Source organism: Callospermophilus lateralis, chromosome 14 (genome assembly GCF_048772815.1).
Source record: "Callospermophilus lateralis isolate mCalLat2 chromosome 14, mCalLat2.hap1, whole genome shotgun sequence".
Classification (NCBI taxonomy): domain Eukaryota; kingdom Metazoa; phylum Chordata; class Mammalia; order Rodentia; family Sciuridae; genus Callospermophilus; species Callospermophilus lateralis.
Window position 1 is genome coordinate 95,405,364 of NC_135318.1, and position 17,590 is coordinate 95,422,953.

Here is a 17,590-nt window from a genome sequence, read left to right on the forward strand (position 1 = left end):
GGGGATGAGGCTTGTCAGCAAGGCAGGGGCCAGCCTGCAGCACTGGGAGTCGGTGGCCGGTTGACAGAACCTTCAGGAAGAGAGAGGCTGCTCCCACCTGCCCAGGCCTCCCTGAGTAAGAGCCCTGTCCTGGGCAGCACGGGCCTCCAGGGACATTCCCACACGATACATTCCATCCAATGGCTGCTGCCCCCTCGGCTCAGGCCTGGCTCCAGGAGTCCCTGGGTGTCCCCAGGAGGCTGGCCCAGGGTGAGCAGGGCCCTCAGAGGAAAGGTGGGCCTCGCCCTCAGAGTTGCACTGACACCCTGTCTCCCGTCTGACTGGGGTCCCTCCCCTCCAGGAGGGCATCTGCTTCCCTGGCTCAGGGATCCCTCCCCTCCCCGGCCCGGCCCTTCTAGCTGGTGTGGCTGTGCTTGTGGGGGCCGAGGCCACAGGAGAGGGTCACCGCCGTGCCCTTGCCCCTTTGGCCTCGTGGCTGCACGTCCGCCAGGAGGGGTCTGTCTCCCACGCTGGGACACAGGCTGCAGCATGTCTGCATGGCAGAAGCGCCTCCCTTGGGCACGGCCTGGTGGCCCCTGTTCCCAGCACCCACCCACATTCTGTCCTGTCTATTTTAATAAAATAAACCTGAGAAAGGACAGGGACTCTCGCTGGCTGGCTGTATCTGGACAGGGACTCTCGCTGGCTCTATCTGGACAGGGACTCTCGCTGGCTCTATCTGGACAGGGACTCTCGCTGGCTCTATCTCGACTCTGAATGTGAGTCTAGGTCCTGCCGTTTCTGCTGCTCCCAGCCACGGTTCACGCTGTGCTGATGAATGTTGGCAGCTGGCTCAGAGGGAGGGACACCCCTGAAATCCCCAGTTCCCAGGGTGATGTCGCCAAGGCCCAGTCTGGAAGAGACAGGTGTCCTCGGTGGGCCTGGGGACCCTCTAGCAGAGCCAGCCCTGGAGCCTATACGCGAAGCCAGTGGAGCAGAGTGACTTCTGGAGGCTTCATCCCCAGGATTCTTTTGTTTCCAGGAAAGTTAGTTGTGAGTGTCCCCATGGCTGGAGGGTGCAGGTCACAGGGTAGATGGGAGCAAAGGAGCCCCGAGACACCTTCCTTTCCTGATGTTTATTTTCGAGAGTAAACTCAAGGGTTCTGCCAGGGGACAGGACAGAAATGAGGGGAGAGAGAGGACTGAGCCAGGCCCCCGTGGCAGATGGATAGCCAAACCAATGTCCCTGCTGTTGTTTGAAGCCACTACCTTTGGGATCAGTTTTGACATATAAGTGGATACTGGAATAACAAATCAAAAAAAAAAAAAAAAAAAAAAAAAACTTTACACTCATTTTATGAGATGCACATGGATACATTCGCCCCTCCCCCATCCATGGTCACATTGGGAATGGTAAGGAGGTCACCTTACTAACAAAGGGTCCCCAGCATAGCACGCAGCACACAGCCCTGGGTGTACAGGGTTCATCCCTGAGGCCAGGCGCTGGGGCAGGCTGCCTTGACCCAGACCAGAGGACAGAATGGGAACTCAGCTCTGGCTGACCCCAAGCCTGTGCTCTTTCTGTACCAAGTGGGTGGGGGTGGGTTCAGAGTGACAGACAGGATGTGGACTTAAGTAGCCGTGACAAACACGGGCTGTCTCTGGTCTCAGGGTCTCAGAGATGGTGGTGGCTGCGGACCCAGCTGGACCAGGTGCCAGGGGCAGGTGTGACAGGTGGGCTTGGCCCCTTGTAAGTGGTCCCACTGGGAAGAGGGACTAGAATGAGGACTGTGGGGCAGTTCTAATGACCCTGCATCAGCTCTGAGCGCACAGGGCCTCCAGCAGCTCACACACGACCTTGTGACATGGTCATCAAGGGTAGTGACTCTGAGGCCAGTCTGCTAGGACTCAAACCCCAGCTCGGCATGCACTCACTGTGTGACCCTGGGCTATCTGCACAATCTCTCTGTGCCTCCGTTTCCTCCTCTGTGAGACAGACATACATAGAACAAGTGCTAAATGAGCACATGTTCAGGTACCAACTTCAGCTCCCACAGAGGGGTTGGGCCACCTGGGTCCTGGACACGCTCTGCTCCAGGCGCTGCTGCTGTGCAACTTGTCTGCTCTCTGCTTGGGCCTCTCTGGTGCCATGTGCAGAGTCTTCCTGCTCCACAGATCCTCTTTCTCTCTGGAGGGCAAGTTCCCCTTGACCCCCAGGACCCTGATGACCTGAAGACTGCCCCTCCTGCTGGGCCGGCTTTTCCTCCGGCCAGCCAATGGACTGACTATCCTTGGGACAGGTGTCGGGGCTGGTCTAATCAGTTCAAGGGCCAGGATCCTGCTGCTCCCCACCCTTGCCCCATCACAGAAGTACAGGTCAGACGTGGGTGGAGGGGTGCCCTGGGGTGGCAGAGGTGGGAGGGACCCCTCCCCGACTCTGCCCTGAGGATATGGAAGAATTAACTCCCTAATAACACCACCCCCAGGGAAAATTCCTCAGCACGGGCCTCGCCACATCTAGGGCAGAGGGCCCTTGCTTCCATTCTAGAATTTTCTGTTATCTTGAGCATATCAGTTTACTAGCCTCAGTTTCCTTATTTGTAAACAGAAAAACCCTCTGATCATAACAACTGGCAGAGTTGTTATGATAATTTAACATGTGTCTTAATTAATTCTTAATCTAGCCCTTTAATAAATGGGACTCTCTGCCCCCCCCCCCCCACTGAAGTTTTTGTGTTTTACCCTTCCTAGAGAAGGGTGACTCCCATCAATAAGCCATCAGAAAAAGGACAGAAGCTTCCTGGTCTTAAAAATAAGTCTGAGGTGGGTCTTCAGTTTCCATGGTTCTTCCAAAGCCCCCATGGGGACCAGCCAGCTATTGAGGGGCAGTCACACCAATCAGGCCACAGCAGGTAATTCACTGTCCACATGCTCAACCACCTGCTACCGGTCCCTGCATGGCTAGGCGGGCCAGCCACAGAGGGCCCAGGGTAAGGGCGGAGCATCCTGTGGCATGGCCCACTTCCTTCACCCTCACTGTGGCTCATGGGGCCCCTTGCTACCTTGACATCACAGAACGGGAACACTGAGGACCCCCGCCCTTCCCTAATGCTTCCCAGAGAAGTGGCTGGTCTGTAGTGCAGAGGGTCCAGCTTCTCGTGCAGCTGTTCCGAGTGTTGTGTCCCCATCTGACCACCAGGTGGTGACTGTACCCCACACCTCCACCTCACCCTCAGGTCTGGTGTTGTCCCCCAGGGAGGCTGTATGGAAGGGAAGCTATTTGTCATTTCCTTCACAGTCCCCTATTTCTGCTCATTCTCCACATGTCTCCCCCTAAAACACTTAAGAGAATCGAGGGACACTTTACAAGCCGGGTGTTGGGTGAGGGGATGCGGCGACTCTGCCCATGGTTTTATTAAACAGGACGCACATGGCCACTCACACACCTGACTGGGGCACACAACTCCTCATACACAGAACCTGCCAGGCCTTTCTAAGTCTCCAAGAAAGCTTGCAAACCCCACTGAGATCCTGCATAGGCCCTGGTCAGGTCTTGATGGCTTGTTAGGGACCCCAGGGGGAAGAGGTCCCCTGGACTCTGGGTCTCAAGCAGCTGAGGGTGCATTCTCCTAGGAGTAAACTTGAAAACGACCAGCCCCTTCCCGGTGCAGGTCATTTCTCGGCAGTCACAGGTCTCCTGTGTTTCTGACCTTCATCCAGCGGCCTGGGGTGGTCAGGAACAACGTTTACCCAAGTACACGGTGGCCAAGGAGGCTCATGAGACTGCAGAGCTCTTTGCCCACCCTGAGCATCCGGTAACTGCAAGTCCACTTCTTGTGGGATCCTGCCTCTTCCACGCCAGGCACAACACCACACAGTCCCCTCCCCGCCCCTCCAAGCTCTCAGCTCCCAGGGCTAAACCAAGAGAGGCCCCGTCAGTTCCTCAGGCGCCTGCTGGACAGCAGGCAGGTGCTGCACCTGAGACCACAATGAGCTTGCCACCATCTCTGCTTGGGGAATTCAAGTCCCATGGGGACAGACACAGAAGGCACAGAGAGAGATCCAAGGCAGTGATCAGTGTCACGGGAAGTTACTGTGGACCTAGGATGAAGACCGAGCTTGCCAGGAAATGAAGCAGAGGACCTGGATTCCCACAGAACTATGACTAAAACCAAAGAGAGCTGGCTCCAAGTCAGGGGCTGCGGGTGCTCCTCAGGGTAGGAAGCAGTGGGGGTGTGCCCAGAGTACTGGGGAGCCCTCCTTGCTACCCGCCACCCCATGGGGCACACTCCACTGAGACCCCCTAATGAGGACCCCCTTTGTCCTGAGCAGAGCTCCTTGTTCTCTATCCCCATGGACCTGTTCCATCCCAGATACTCCCCGAAGTCCAGTGACAGTCCAAAGCAGGTACCGGGCCCTCCCAGCGCCCTCACCCACTGGGCCCAACTTTTCAGATTAGGGGAGTACCAAAGGCCAGCTGTTCCCAAAGAGGAAACTGCTGGTACACAAGGGTGAGTTTCAATCACCTGGGTGCGTCCAAGCCAGCTGCTATAAGGGAATGCAGTCCTGTGAGGGTCAGGGATTGGAAAAGTGAGGGGGACAGTCTGCACAGGGAATGGTGCCTGTGGCTGGGGTCCAGAGCCAGCATGGCCAGAAGTACTGACTGCGTAAGGCCAAGATGAGGGTGTGTGGAGAAGGTCTCTCGCCCCACCTGCTCATCACCACGTGCAGTTAGAGCAGGGAGGCGGACTCATGCTCCGCCAGCACAGTGAGGTGGCAGGAGGAGCCCTGCACTGGAGTGGCCTTGAGAGAAGGTCCCTATGGTCCCAGAAAGCAGCCAGGTTCCTCATGAGCAGGTCCCTGAGGACAGGTTCACCCACCCCCTGCCACTGGCTGACCACCAAGCTCCTCAGCGGACCCAGGCTCCCTGCCTCTGTGGGGCACCTGTTTGTTCTGTCTATTCCTCAACAGGAGCCTGGCTTCCTGTCACTCAGGGCCCAGCCATACTGCCTTTGTCCCTACGCTCTGAGATGCAAACAGAGTCCCCTCTATTCAGCTTGCTCGGCCTGCTCTGAGTATTGTCCACCTCACTGTCCTGTCTTTATCTGATGCAGCTCGGCCCTCACTCTGACAGGAGGAGGCCGGGGCTACATCTATGAGATCGGCTCATTTTAAAATCAGGGCCTGTGAAGGGAAGGACTGTAGTCGAAATGGCTACAGCTGGATACAGGTTGGGAAGTTCAAAATGGCTATGATTGGATCTTACAATGGGATCCCGATTTTATGTTTAAGGCTAAATACTATATTCTGAAAATGGACCACCAGACTTTCTATTTCTCACACTGATGCAAGATCCCTGTGCCCGAGATGGCCCCTCTGCTCCCCTTTCAATAAGAGGACTTTAGGAACTCCTCTCTCACCTAGGTCCCTGGGCAACCTGAAGGCAATGAGGAATGTCATCTGATGGGCACGGTCTTTCCCAGGTCATCATGACTGATCAAGGGGTGGGCACACACCCAATCACAGATAATGAGGCCCAGGGAGCCCTTTGCCAGGAATGCCGGGAAAAGCTCCCTCTAAGCCGAGGGTGTGGGAGTCCTGGAACCGACCTTGCTTTTCCTCACTTCAAGGAGCCATCAGACTCGAGTCAGAGCAGGAGTCCTGGCGAGGGTGCCAGGCCCAGGAGGGACGTAGGCCCCAAAACTCAAAATCAAATTGTACCTTAAGCGACTCCCCACCACCCTCTCCTTATCACTTACAGGAACGCTGAAAGTGCCCAGACCTCCCTCCCTTAAGCCAGTGGGAACTGGATGTTTAGTACTTTTAGCTGGAAAATGCCCAATAGCTAGGGTCAAGGTCAGCTGTAGAGAGGTGAACCTCCTTCCCATCCAATCCTGCCCTGTCACCCTGCCAGACTGTGAGCGCCTTGCAAGCAGGAGCCATGGCGTTCACACCTCGTCCCCAGAGCTGGCCTAGGGTAGGGGAGTGATCAGTAAGTGCTGCTGAAGCTCAGAAGGACAGAGGCCACTACAGTTGGCCAGGAGGCCAGGCAGGGTTCCCTGGTAAGGCTAGGCCGCAGGGCCCCAACAGCACAAAAGGACTGGGCTGGATGCAAAGTTCATGAGTCAGCTCAGCTCTTTTATTCTGGAACAAAGTTTCACACCGGAACAGGGGATGCAGGGACGGTGTGACGCCAGTGAACTCACTCTCCTGGTAGAAAAAGCCCCCAAACAAAGAAAGGGACTGGGCTTATGTGGGTCATCCTGAGAGGTGATCTAGTGGGCACATCAGTTTTCTTGGGCACTCAGGAATTTGGACTTTTGGGTCGGGGGTCCATATTCCCCATATGGAGAGGATTTACTCTGAGGACGATCAATGCGACCCAGAGAGGATCACGTTAGGTGTGATGAGACCCCTTTCCCCGCCTACAGCCAGCACCTGGAAAGGATTTGTCTTGGGAAAGGAAAGCTGTCCACGCATGGCTTTCTTTCTCATTCCCTTCCGGGTTTTTCATTGTCCCTACCTATTAGCCCCCAGTGTGCCAGGTCGTGGGGCCAGCTCCAGGCTGCCCAGGATCAAAGTCTCTTTGAAACATCTCCTCTGGGGGCTCTCTACCCTGTGGGGCACCCTGGCCTGAGCAGTCTCCCACACACACCCCAGCCCTGCCCCGCCTCCTGCCACTTCCCTCTCCACACCCCTTCTGGCCCTGTCCCCACCCGAGAGCACACAAATGAAGCCAGGCAGCAGTTTTCCAGTTTTTCAAAAAATCACCAAATACAGTAAAACATCCAGAAACTAAAAATAAGGCCCCAAAGAACAGGTCATCAGTTCCTGACAGCCAGCTGAGATTGCGAAACTTTCCAATTCCTTACTTTGTTGACAAACTTTCCCAGCCCCCAAGTACAAGTTTCTCCTGGGCAGACCAAATGGGGCCCACGAAGAAGAGATGCGGTCTCCCACTTGATTCCTTACTCACGAGTAACTGGAACAAGCAACATGAAGAAGGCACGCAGGCAGGCAGGAGGCACCTTCGCTCCAGGTCCCTCACCCAGGCCCTGCCCCGGGCTGTTACTTCCTTCATTTGTTCATTTTTTTTTTTTCCTAAAAAAAAAAGATTACCAGGAAGGGGTGATAAAATAGCAGAATATCTGCAAACCCTTCCCTTATGGAGCCTAGAGTTTCTTAGAGACAAGATATTGATAAAGTAAATCATACAAAACAGTGTAAATTTATACTCAATGTCGTGGCAATGAAGATGAGACCTCAGAGCAGGGCACATGACACGAGGCTCCCCAAGGGCAGCAGCATTTTCGCAGAGCCTGAAGGATGACAAGGAGCCAGGTGAAGCATGATAGCGGGGAGGCAACACTGCCTGGGGCCTGGGGCTGCACTTCAAGGGCTGAAACCAGAGTGCTGGGTGCTGAGTGCTAACACCAAAGGAATGGGAGAGGGCAGCAGAGCAGAGCTGTAGGTGGGAGTAAGACCCAAAGGGTTTGAGTAGCAGGAAGCTACTGATGAGGTGTCGTCGTTGTCTGCTTTCTGTTGCTACAATGGAATCCCTGAGACAGGGTGATTTATAAAGAAGTCTGTTTAGGTTCACGGTTCTAGAGGCTGGGAAGTGCCAGGCTGGGCAGCCCTACCTCACAAGGACATCAAGCTGTTTCCTAACATGGCAGAATTCAGAAGGGTAAACAGGCACATGCAGAAGACAGGCAAGCAAGAGGGTCTGGGCTCACTTCATAACATCCCACTCTCATGGTAACTAAGCCAATCCCATGAGAATCCCTCTTAATGACCTCCTCACTCTGTGGCAAATTTCCATATAAGATTCAGAGGGGACCAACCATACTCAAATCATAACATGGGTGTTATGTCAAATTAGTGCTTTGGAAATCTCCCCCAGAAACATGGACTTGATTGAGGTGACCAGCGTGGATGCAGGGGAACCACTGAGGATGCTGTTCTATTGCTCCATTCAGCCAATGCTGAACAACAATCATCAATCAATATTATCTCATCATATTGGAAGTCACCCACGTCCACCTAGATGACTCTTGTTCAAGGCTACTCATGAAGCTGCAATTAGATGATGTCAATTAATAGTTAATAGCTAGTAGCTCTGCAATATGGAAACTCAAGAAAGCACCCATAGGAGGATCATCAGAGGCCAGGCCGCTGGGATTTTAGGGATAATCTATGCCTGCCCCTGAAGATAACAACCCTCCTTCAAAGAAATAGCTGGGTTGCTATTTGGTTTTGCTAGAGACTGAACATCAAACCATAAAATATCCGGTGATCATCTGACCTGAGCTTCCCAGAATAACCTGAATGTTGTCAGACCCACCTTGTCATAAAGATGGACATGGGCAGCAGCAATTTATCAAGTGGAAATGGGAGATAAGAAAAAGAGCTCTGGTTAGGGGTGGGAAGTACAGTAAAGCTGCAAGAGCAGGTGTCTCAGATTCCTTTAACACCTAAGCCAGTAGTGTTCACTCCTCTCCCTCAACCCACACCTGTGGCTTCCAAGTATGTTTTTAGGGTCAGTACTGAGGAAGAGAAAACTCAAGCATGACTGTCTGCACAATATACTTTATAACACCCAAAAGTTTTCTGTGGCAGTATGATGGCCTCTCTCAAGGCCGACTCGGAGGGTCAGTGGTGAATAGTCCTCCCAGATAAACTTTGAGCACTATATTTGGCTGTCTACAGAGAGAGGTGGCCCTAGATATGGTTCAACCTCAATTCGTGTGTAGTTGCTAGTGGTCTGGCTGGATGGTCAAAGGCTGGGAAGGCACGGGAAAGTCATCCAGGGCTGCGAGTTCTTCCTCCTAACCATCCCTGAACACTCAAAACCAAATCCCAATGGCTCGCATCCACACCACTCTAAAGCACCTTTCCTGGAAAGATTTCCGAAGTCTGGACATTGCACCCTGATTAGAAGCTTCCAGTGGCGGCCTATGCACTCAGATAAGGTTCAGGCTTTTTCATGGGACAAGTCCAGCCCTTGAGATCCATCTGGTCTTTAATTAACTTTGGAGCCTCTCGCCCGGCCTTATGACACCGCCTCTCCACTGCAATGTTCTCTGCGCTGAAGGCTAAGCCTCCTTCTCCCACCGCCTCGCCCTGCGCCCCGCACAGGGCACATGGGTGGGAATGGCTGGCCTCGGGGTCTGGAAGTCCCTGCTCCGCTCCTCATTCCCACTCGGGCCTCGGGCAAAACACTTCCGGCTTCAGGTTCCCCACGAGTAAAACAGATAACAACCATCCCTCCCTTTCTCTTATGTCAATCAGAAGACAAAAATATCCGTCCCTCGCCGCGCTAGGACTAGGCCTCCTCCACCGCTTTGCCCATCTATCGGAACGATGGCTGGGCGGCCACAGAGCCAGCCTGGAGGAGGCCCCCGAGGCGGCGGGAAAGAGCGGGCCAGAAAGCACTGGGTCGCCCTGAAAGTGCGCGTCCCTTAAAAAGTCCGGCCAACGCGCCTCAATGCCCCGAGGTCAGAATGTACGTTCCGGGGAAGACCGGCGCTCCGACACTGCGCTCGCCCTGCGCGATTCAGCTTCCGGAAAAAAACGGGCGCCTTCTAATGCCCGTCGCTCCGTGACATCACCGGAGTGCGCCTGCTTTCTGAGGTCCGCTTCAGGTGTAGTGCGGGGCTGGCGAGTTGGCTGGCTCCTTCTGCCTTGGACCTCCGTCGGGCTCTAACCCCACAGCGCAGGGCGCCGGGCCGGACCGGCAGCCGCGGCCAGGTAGGTTCGGTCTGCAGCAGACCGGGAGGGTGTCTCCGCGGAGGGCCGGTTAGACCTGGCCGCTTCCGAGCCCACGGGCGGCGGGGGTGACCCTGGTGAGCGCCTAGAGCTGGGGATTCAGCAAAGTGAGTGAGTGATTTCGATTCCAGGAGAGCAGACGGTGGGGCCGGGTCCGCCTGCAAACCCGCGTCTCAGGCCGCCTAGTTTGAGCGGTTTCCACCTCCTGTTGCAGCCTCTTTGCTGAAGGACTCTTTGGCAGACTTGGCTTGAGCTCGGGCTCTGGGGCATGCCTGTTACTGCAGAAGCATCGGGGTCACCTTGGCAGGTGACTTTACCTCATTAAGACTCAATGCCCCCTTTTATACAATCAGGCGTCATGTCCCAGGGGATTGGTGGAGGGGTGAAACAAACCTGCATGTGGCTCTCATGTGGGAAGAGCAAAGTCTGGGGACCTGGGGTTATCTAGAAAAGCAGATGATTAGTCCTGTCTGTGAGGCAGCAGGCCCCTGGGCACCCGTAGTCATGACCGATGGCAAATAGGGCTGATAACAGGGCCTCTGAAGGATCTTCTATTGGAGGCATTGCCCTGGGAGGAGTGGAAGGGTTGTCCATAGATTATCTTGCTTGCACAACACTCGATTCCAATGTCATGGGTTAAGTACTAGCTCTTTCTCTTAACTGTGTGACACTTGGACATTGGACATATTTAACTTCTCTAAGCCCTAGCTTTGCCTTCTGTAAAATGGAGTTAACAATGCCTACCATACACAATTGTCAAGAGAATTAAATGAGACATTTTGGAACTTTTGGAGTGGAACTTTTGATACAGTATCTGGTGTTCAGTGGAAGCCATTACTATTATTTTAGTGTGTAGACTTTCTTAATGGATGCGTTTTGATTGGGACAGCCTTTTGACAGTGGCATGGTTGGTGCTTGTGTAAGAAAACAGGGCAAGAGACACAAAGCCCCTGATTTTCTAGCTAAACTTGGAGGTCAGCACAGTGGTGACCTAAGTCTAATGAGTCTTTGACTGGACAGGATAGATTGACTTCAGGGGGTGAGGACCAAGAGTTTGGAGCTTGAAGAGCTACCTGCACATTTTTCAGCATCAAGTACTATTTTTAAAAGCAAGGCACCCTGCAGGAGAGGGACATGGTGGTAAGGGTAGAGACCCTACCTGGATTAAGAACAAAATAAAGAGAATGGGAGGGGCTAGGAATGTAGCTCTGGGTAGACCACTTGCCTACCACGTGGGAAGCCCTGGATTCAATTTCCCACTGGGGAAAAAAAAGAATTAGAGGATGGGATTTCTTTAAGTGGAACGTGGAATTCAAACTGGTTCCCCAACCATGTTGATATTTTCTAGATGATCTGAGGGAAGGCACAGTCATCTGTTTCAAGGTTGACAGTCGCCAATGTCTCCCAAGAAGTGAGGTCAAGGCCTTGCTTCTGTCATGTGTTCCTTGAAGTTGCTGAGAGTCTTCTGTATGGCAGGCACAGAGCTCAGCTCCATGAACTCAGCAGGAAAGCCCTGCCTTTCAGAGACAACAGAGCACTGCTGTAAGTCAGACGCCCCACTGACAGTAGCAACCCCAGCAGTGGAAACTAAATAATGGCTGTCTGAAGAGGCAGGGTGGGGGCTGCTCTAGAAGTCAGGGGCTTGCAATTGTGAGCACTAAGAAGCATTTCAAGTTGAAGGGCAACAGAATCAAAGTAGTATTTAAGGAATCACATGAGGCCAGTGTTGGCAGTGGGGCTGCCACTGTCAAGATTCCTAGTACCACTCAGTTCAAGGCACTTCCTATAGCAGCTGGACAAAGGTCAAGGCTGTGATCATCTTCATAGTACTAGGCCCAATAGCTGATTCTTGGTTTTTGTTTTTTTTTTTTTTTTTTCAGTTTTCACCTATCTCCCAGTAAGCGGGATGGCAGGGCTGTGTTCGTGGGACCTACATTGTTGCCTCAGTGCCCAAAGCATTGCCAGGCACATTGTAAACTTTCAAAAAATAGTGGTTGAAGGAACACTGGGATCTTTGGGAAAGCCTAGAGCCTGCCATGAAGGAGTCACTCCCCAATAAGTTTTCATTGCATGAAATATAGCAGGTGAAATAACATAAATAGCACTTCCCACGGAGTGTGCCAACATGGATGGGGCCTGGGGATCCTGATGGTGGTTCTGAAATCCTGTCTCTTGATTTTTTTCCTTCTGTAGGCTCTGATGCTGGTCACTGTTAGGAGGTTACTCACAGCTCTGCTGCAGGCTCGGAAGCAGCCCTTTCAGCCCTCCAGAGACATGAGACTGGTGCAGTTCCAGGCACCCCACTTGGAGGGGCCTCACCTGGGCCTGGAGACTGGGAATGATGGGGGGGTCATTGACCTCAACGCATTTGACCCCACACTCCCCAAGACAATGTTGCAGTTCCTGGAGCAGGGAGAGGTCACCTTGTCAGTGGCAAGAAGGTAAGTCAGCCAGCAGCACCGCCCTAAAGCCACTGCCCCAGTCCCCCCTCTCCACACTCCCCCACCTGGGGAACACCAGCAGGTGGCCTTTCCCTACAGGAGCAAGGGATGGGAAGCATTTTAGACTCCTGGCTCCTTATAGGAAAGGGGACTGCAAAAAGATTTTCTCTGAGATTATTGTTTCCCAAGTTGGGGTCGGGGAGTGGGGCGTTCTGAAGCCAGAAGCTCTGTGAAATCTGGCTCAAGGATTGGTGACCCGGAAATTAAAACCTCTTGAAGATGTTTTCACCTACTAAGTTGGCAAAAACAGAAATGCTTGCAGCATGTGGTGTTGGTGATAACATTTTCCCATACTGTCGCTTTCTCCACAGAGTGGAAACAGTGTCTTGCCTTGCCCCTCACTAGGGAGTTGTTTGCATCTCTGAAGTGCAGTGATATGCAGGGGCAGAGGGGACAAATAAAACTATTTGTTGTGAGGGAGGGATCTTAAAAAAAAATTTTATATATATATATATATATATATATATATATATATATATATATATGGTCGTGTGTGTGTGTGTGTGTGTGTATATATATATATATATTTATATACACACACACATATTTAAGGGCATACAGTACACTATTTTGGGTACAGAAGGGTGAGAGGAAAGGTCATCAGTGAGTTGTTCTTAAGAACTGCTCAGGACATAGAGGGTGTCTCCAGGGAGGGACATCATGTGACTGGAAGGGGTCAAAGAGACCTTGCCACATATTCCCATTTGTGCCTTTTGGATTCTCCGGCATGGACACGAGTTACCTAATGGGAGAAAGGAAACAAACACTGTATGAATACAGTGCTCGAAGTATTCTCAAAGGACACCTACTCTGATGGTTGATAGAGCTAGGAAATACATTTTAAAAAGCAGCCATCTGCCCTGTTGCCCCCAGTCATGGGGCAGCCCAGGATTGCAAACCTGTTCCCAACCAGCCTCTTCCTGCTTGGTCTCTACAGAGCCCTGACAGCCCAGTTGCCCGTCCTCCCACGGTCAGAGGTGACCTTCCTAGCCCCAGTCACACGGCCAGACAAGGTGGTATGTGTGGGCATGAATTATGTGGACCACTGCAAAGAACAGAACGTGCCTGTGCCCAAGGAACCCATCATCTTTAGCAAGTTTGCCAGCTCCATCGTGGGGCCCTATGATGCGGTGGTCCTCCCACCAGAGAGCCAGGTCAGTGCCTCCCCACCACCTTTGTGTCACTGGGCCAGTCACAAGGGCACATTCAAATTGCGGAAATTCGGTTACTTGATAATGCATTAGGCAGAAACTGCAGGGGATAATACTGGCCTCAGGGGGAAAATGACATCTTTTCCTGATTGTGAAAGTAATTAAAACTAAAAAACTGTTAAAACGTAGATAATATTAAAAATTAAGTCAGCATATTCCCACTGCCCAGGGCTTTTGCTATTAGTATTTGGCTGTATTACTCCCCAGTGTGCTTTTACTCTTGAATGTGTTTACACTGTACATATATGCATGTTCTACTTAAGACTCCACCAAGGATGTTTTTCATACATACTGTTAAATATTCTCCTTGGCATATTTTAGGTTACCACATCGTTTTCTATTGTACCAGGGCCATAATTTCTTCACTGGTCACCTACTATTGAACTTGCTTCCAACTTTTAGATTTTTTGTTGTTGTTGTTGTAGTTGTGGTTGTTGTTTTGTACTGGGAATTGAACCCAGGGGCACTTGACCACTGAGCCACATCCCCCATCATTTTTATTTTGAGAGAGGGTCTTGTTAAGTTACCCAGGCTGCCTTGAACTTGCAATTCTCCTGCCTCAGCCTCCTGAGTTGCTGGAATTATAGGTATGTGCCACTGTGCCCAACTCATGATACTTTTCCAAGAATCCAGTCAGGTTTTGTCAAGGTACATCCCACATTCTAGTTCTATGTTTTCCTCATTAAGCACTTTCTATAAATTCTACAGAGGAATTCTGTAGTTCCTGTCAGGAGGCTCACATGAGGTGGTCCTACAGTGTGACCTCTTGGTTTCCTTGACATTCACTAGCTCTCTCCCCTGTGAAATGTGTTTTCCTTGTTGTAGTTCCTAAGTGATCTGTGGGTGGTAGTGTGGGACCAGTGGCTCCTCCTGGAGTCCTGGGGTCCTTACCTGCTTCATTGTAGCACATGGTTCTTGGACACCTTCTGCCTTCACTCGCTGGTGTTCTTCTTTGCAGAGGCAAAGTTGCCTCCATGCGTTTAACATCACCGTGACTTCCTGTTCTTGGGCTCTGTCCAGTTGGTTGTACTCCCTGGCTCAGATGTTCATTTTACAACCTCCTCTGGGCAGAGAGGACCACTGTGTTGTTCCCAGGCCCCTCATTTTTCCTTGCTTTCTGGCTGTCATTCCAGGCCCCTCTGTACTTCCTGCACCTGGAATTAACCAGGTTCTCAAGGAACTGGTCCTTTTTAGTGGTGACTAGTGTTGGAGAACAGCACCTGGGAGTCATGCATACTGATACCAGCTTTGGTTATCACCATGAGAAATAGCAGACAATTCAGAAGGCTAAGTCCTATCTACTTTGTAATTGTATTTTGCTAATTTGGGCCATGTGGAGCATTTGTTTCTATTTTATAACTCTGTATTTCTTTTTGTGAATTGCTCATTGAAGCACTTTTCCCAAGACGCTGACTTTTTTCTTATTAAATTGAGTTAATACATCATAGCGTTTAGAACAAGCTAGGGTCACATATTGTCAGCTATTGTTACTTGGTATCCTCTGCTACAGGCATCGAGAGCGACTTTATGCTCAGTCCTTCAGACACTCATTGTTCTTCCTTTACACTGGGGAGTTGTGCCCATGGCCTTCGGTGCTGCCTCCACTGCCGGAGCCTCTGTGGGTCCACAAGGCAGTTCTTCCCCAGCACTTCCTGGCTCTGGTTTGTGGGGACTGTAGATGTGGACTGGCAACCAAGGCCACTGTTAGGGACCTGGGGCCTGAGGCCCAGGGCCCCTGCAGCTAGAGAGAATCTTCTTACTGGTTCCCATCCCCCTTACTGCTTCTTTTCCACTCTACAGGAGGTGGACTGGGAGGTGGAGCTGGCCGTGGTCATTGGAAAGAAAGGCAAACATATCAAGGTGAAGTGGAAGAGGGGACTCACAGGCCCGAATGGAGCAGAGGCCCCAGCTTCTGTCCTTGCTAATACTGACCACACTCCCCAAAACAAGGGTGCCTGCTGTCCCTAGTAGTGGGACATAGTCAGCACCTACCTGCTTGCTGACACTGCCTTACCTACCACCTAACTTGGGATGACTGTTTTGAGATTTTTTTGTTCTAGGGGTTGGTGTCACCTATGACGTAACCTCCTATCTGGCCAAATCCCCTGCCTCCATAGGCCACAGATGCCATGGCTCACGTGGCTGGCTTCACTGTGGCCCATGATGTGAGTGCTCGGGACTGGCAAATGAGACGCAATGGGAAGCAGTGGCTGCTGGGAAAAACCTTCGATACCTTCTGCCCCTTGGGCCCTGCCTTGGTTACCAAGGACAGTATAGCAGGTGGGTCCCTGGTCTTTGTACTTGGCATCAGGAGAAAGCAGCACTCCGTGGAGGAGTGCAGGTGCAGCCACGTGTGAGCCCACTTCCCTGGCCGCTGCACAGGGCAAGTGCACAGTTTCAGCCGAGGTCCCCATGGGCATCCTTCTGAGCCCCTGGAGGGAGCACACTGTAGTGCTTGCAGAACTACATTCATAAAGTGAATCACAAAGAATAGCCCTGCAGCAATAGTGGGCCAAGCTTCCTCCAGCTGCCCCTGTCTGGACTAGAAGCAAAGCTGGCCCTTCCACATAGAAAATCACTGTGGTAAAGGCCTTTCAGCTGGGCGTGATGGTGCGCATCTGTAATTCCAGTGACTCAGGAGGCAAAGGCACGAGGATTTTAAGTTTAAGACCAAACTTAGCAACTTAGCAAGGCCCTAAGGATTACTCTGTGAAACCCTGTCTCACAATAAAATCAAAAAAAGGACTGGGGATGTGGTTCAGTGGTTAGGCAACCTTGGGTTCAGTCCTGGTACCAAAAAAATCCTGTTCACTTTCACAGTAGAGAAGGAGAGGTAGGAGCACCAACTGGACCTCAGCCAGCCACTGTGTACACAGAGCACCGCCAGCCAGGCAAGAAGGATAGGGAGCACCAGCAGGTGGCATGGCCATGTGCATGAGCCACTCCCAGGGCAGCAGAGCCTGCCAGCACTTGTGCAGAATCCCTGGTAAAGCTTAGTTGTGTTCCAGCTGCTCTGCCTGTGGGGGTCAAGGGGGATGCAGCACACAGAGCCACCAAGAAAAATACAGGTGTGTGCTAGTCAGGTGGAGTAGGCTGCTGCCAGCCAGCATCAGATGACAGCAACACAGGGCTTTACTGTCCCTACTCGAGCCATCGCCCTGCTGTTCTGTAGATGCTGAGTCATTTTTGTAGCTACAGTTGTCAGCCTCTGCTGTGGACAGATGTCCATTTAAGGCCAAAAAAAAAAGAAAACCCAGCTGCTTTTCTCCCCCACCCCTTCACTCACCCAAGTGCCTTCTGCTTGGTGCCTGGAGTGATGGGGATGCAGGGAGCCATTTCTGCACAGGAAGTCTCAGGGTACAGTCCAAGCTAGGCACACAGGGCCCTTCACCTGGCAGGTTGAAGCCTCTGTACAGTTTCATCTTTTTGGATGTGGGAGCGACTGACTGCAGGGTGTTTTCATTTCAGATCCCCACAACTTAAAGATCTGCTGCCGCGTGAACGGGGAGGTGGTCCAGAGCAGCAACACCAGCCAGATGGTGTTCAAGACGGAGGAGCTGATAGCTTGGGTCTCCCAGTAAGTGGGGGGGCCTCCCATCTGCACACTTGGAGGCTTAGTCGAGCCCTCCAATGCTCCTTGTCTCACCTGGCCCTTTTGCTTTTGCCCTAGGTTTGTCACTCTTTACCCAGGGGACGTCATCCTTACCGGGACCCCCCCAGGTGTTGGTGTGTTCAGGAAGCCACCTGTCTTTCTCAAGGTGAGTTAGCTAAAAGGAAGAAAGGGGGCAAGGACTGAGAAGGCTGCACAGGGTTGGCACAGACTTGAGGACTGCAGGCTGTGTAGGTGCGTGTGCCAGAGCTGAAACCCTGGTGGCCTGCTGTTGCAGAAGGGTGATGAAGTCCAGTGTGAGATTGAAGAACTTGGCAGCATCATCAACAAGGTGGTGTGACAGCTTCCTCACGAGCTCCAGCTAAGGTGGAGCCTCTGCTGTGCCACTTGGCCTAATGCTGCTCCTCTAGGTAGGAGGAAGAAAGGTGGAGCTCCACAATAAATTCAAGTTGAAGCTTAGCTTAGCTTCTGTTGTTTTGTCGTCTTTTCGGGCTTTTATGAGGGCAAGATGGGAATTTTCA

The 17,590-nt window shown here is 52.2% G+C and overlaps 1 protein-coding gene across 2 annotated transcripts; it reads left to right on the forward strand.

Annotated features, from left to right (window-relative positions):
- The first annotated feature begins 9,545 nt into the window (after positions 1-9,545).
- On the forward strand, positions 9,546-17,528 carry LOC143380509 (fumarylacetoacetate hydrolase domain-containing protein 2). Of its 2 annotated transcripts, XM_076833587.2 has the most exons (9): positions 9,546-9,729; positions 11,096-11,289; positions 11,941-12,188; positions 13,186-13,402; positions 15,260-15,319; positions 15,577-15,739; positions 16,928-17,036; positions 17,130-17,217; positions 17,347-17,528. In XM_076833587.2, exons 3-9 carry the CDS (start codon positions 11,947-11,949, stop codon positions 17,407-17,409), a joined length of 942 nt encoding a protein of 313 aa, XP_076689702.1. In that variant the 5' UTR covers positions 9,546-9,729; positions 11,096-11,289; positions 11,941-11,946; the 3' UTR covers positions 17,410-17,528. The 2 variants fall into 2 exon arrangements, with proteins under 2 accessions (XP_076689702.1, XP_076689701.1); XM_076833586.2 differs by lacking the exon at positions 11,096-11,289.
- Positions 17,529-17,590: the final 62 nt, after the last annotated feature.

Bases quoted from the DNA above. Each gene is read 5' to 3' on its own strand.
- LOC143380509 (XM_076833587.2), top strand. From the start codon at position 11,947: ATGCTGGTCACTGTTAGGAGGTTACTCACAGCTCTGCTGCAGGCTCGG. The intron at 13,403-15,259 runs GTCAGTGCCTCC...TCCACTCTACAG, and splicing joins TCCTCCCACCAGAGAGCCAG to GAGGTGGACTGGGAGGTGGA. The intron at 15,320-15,576 runs GTGAAGTGGAAG...CTGCCTCCATAG, and splicing joins AGAAAGGCAAACATATCAAG to GCCACAGATGCCATGGCTCA.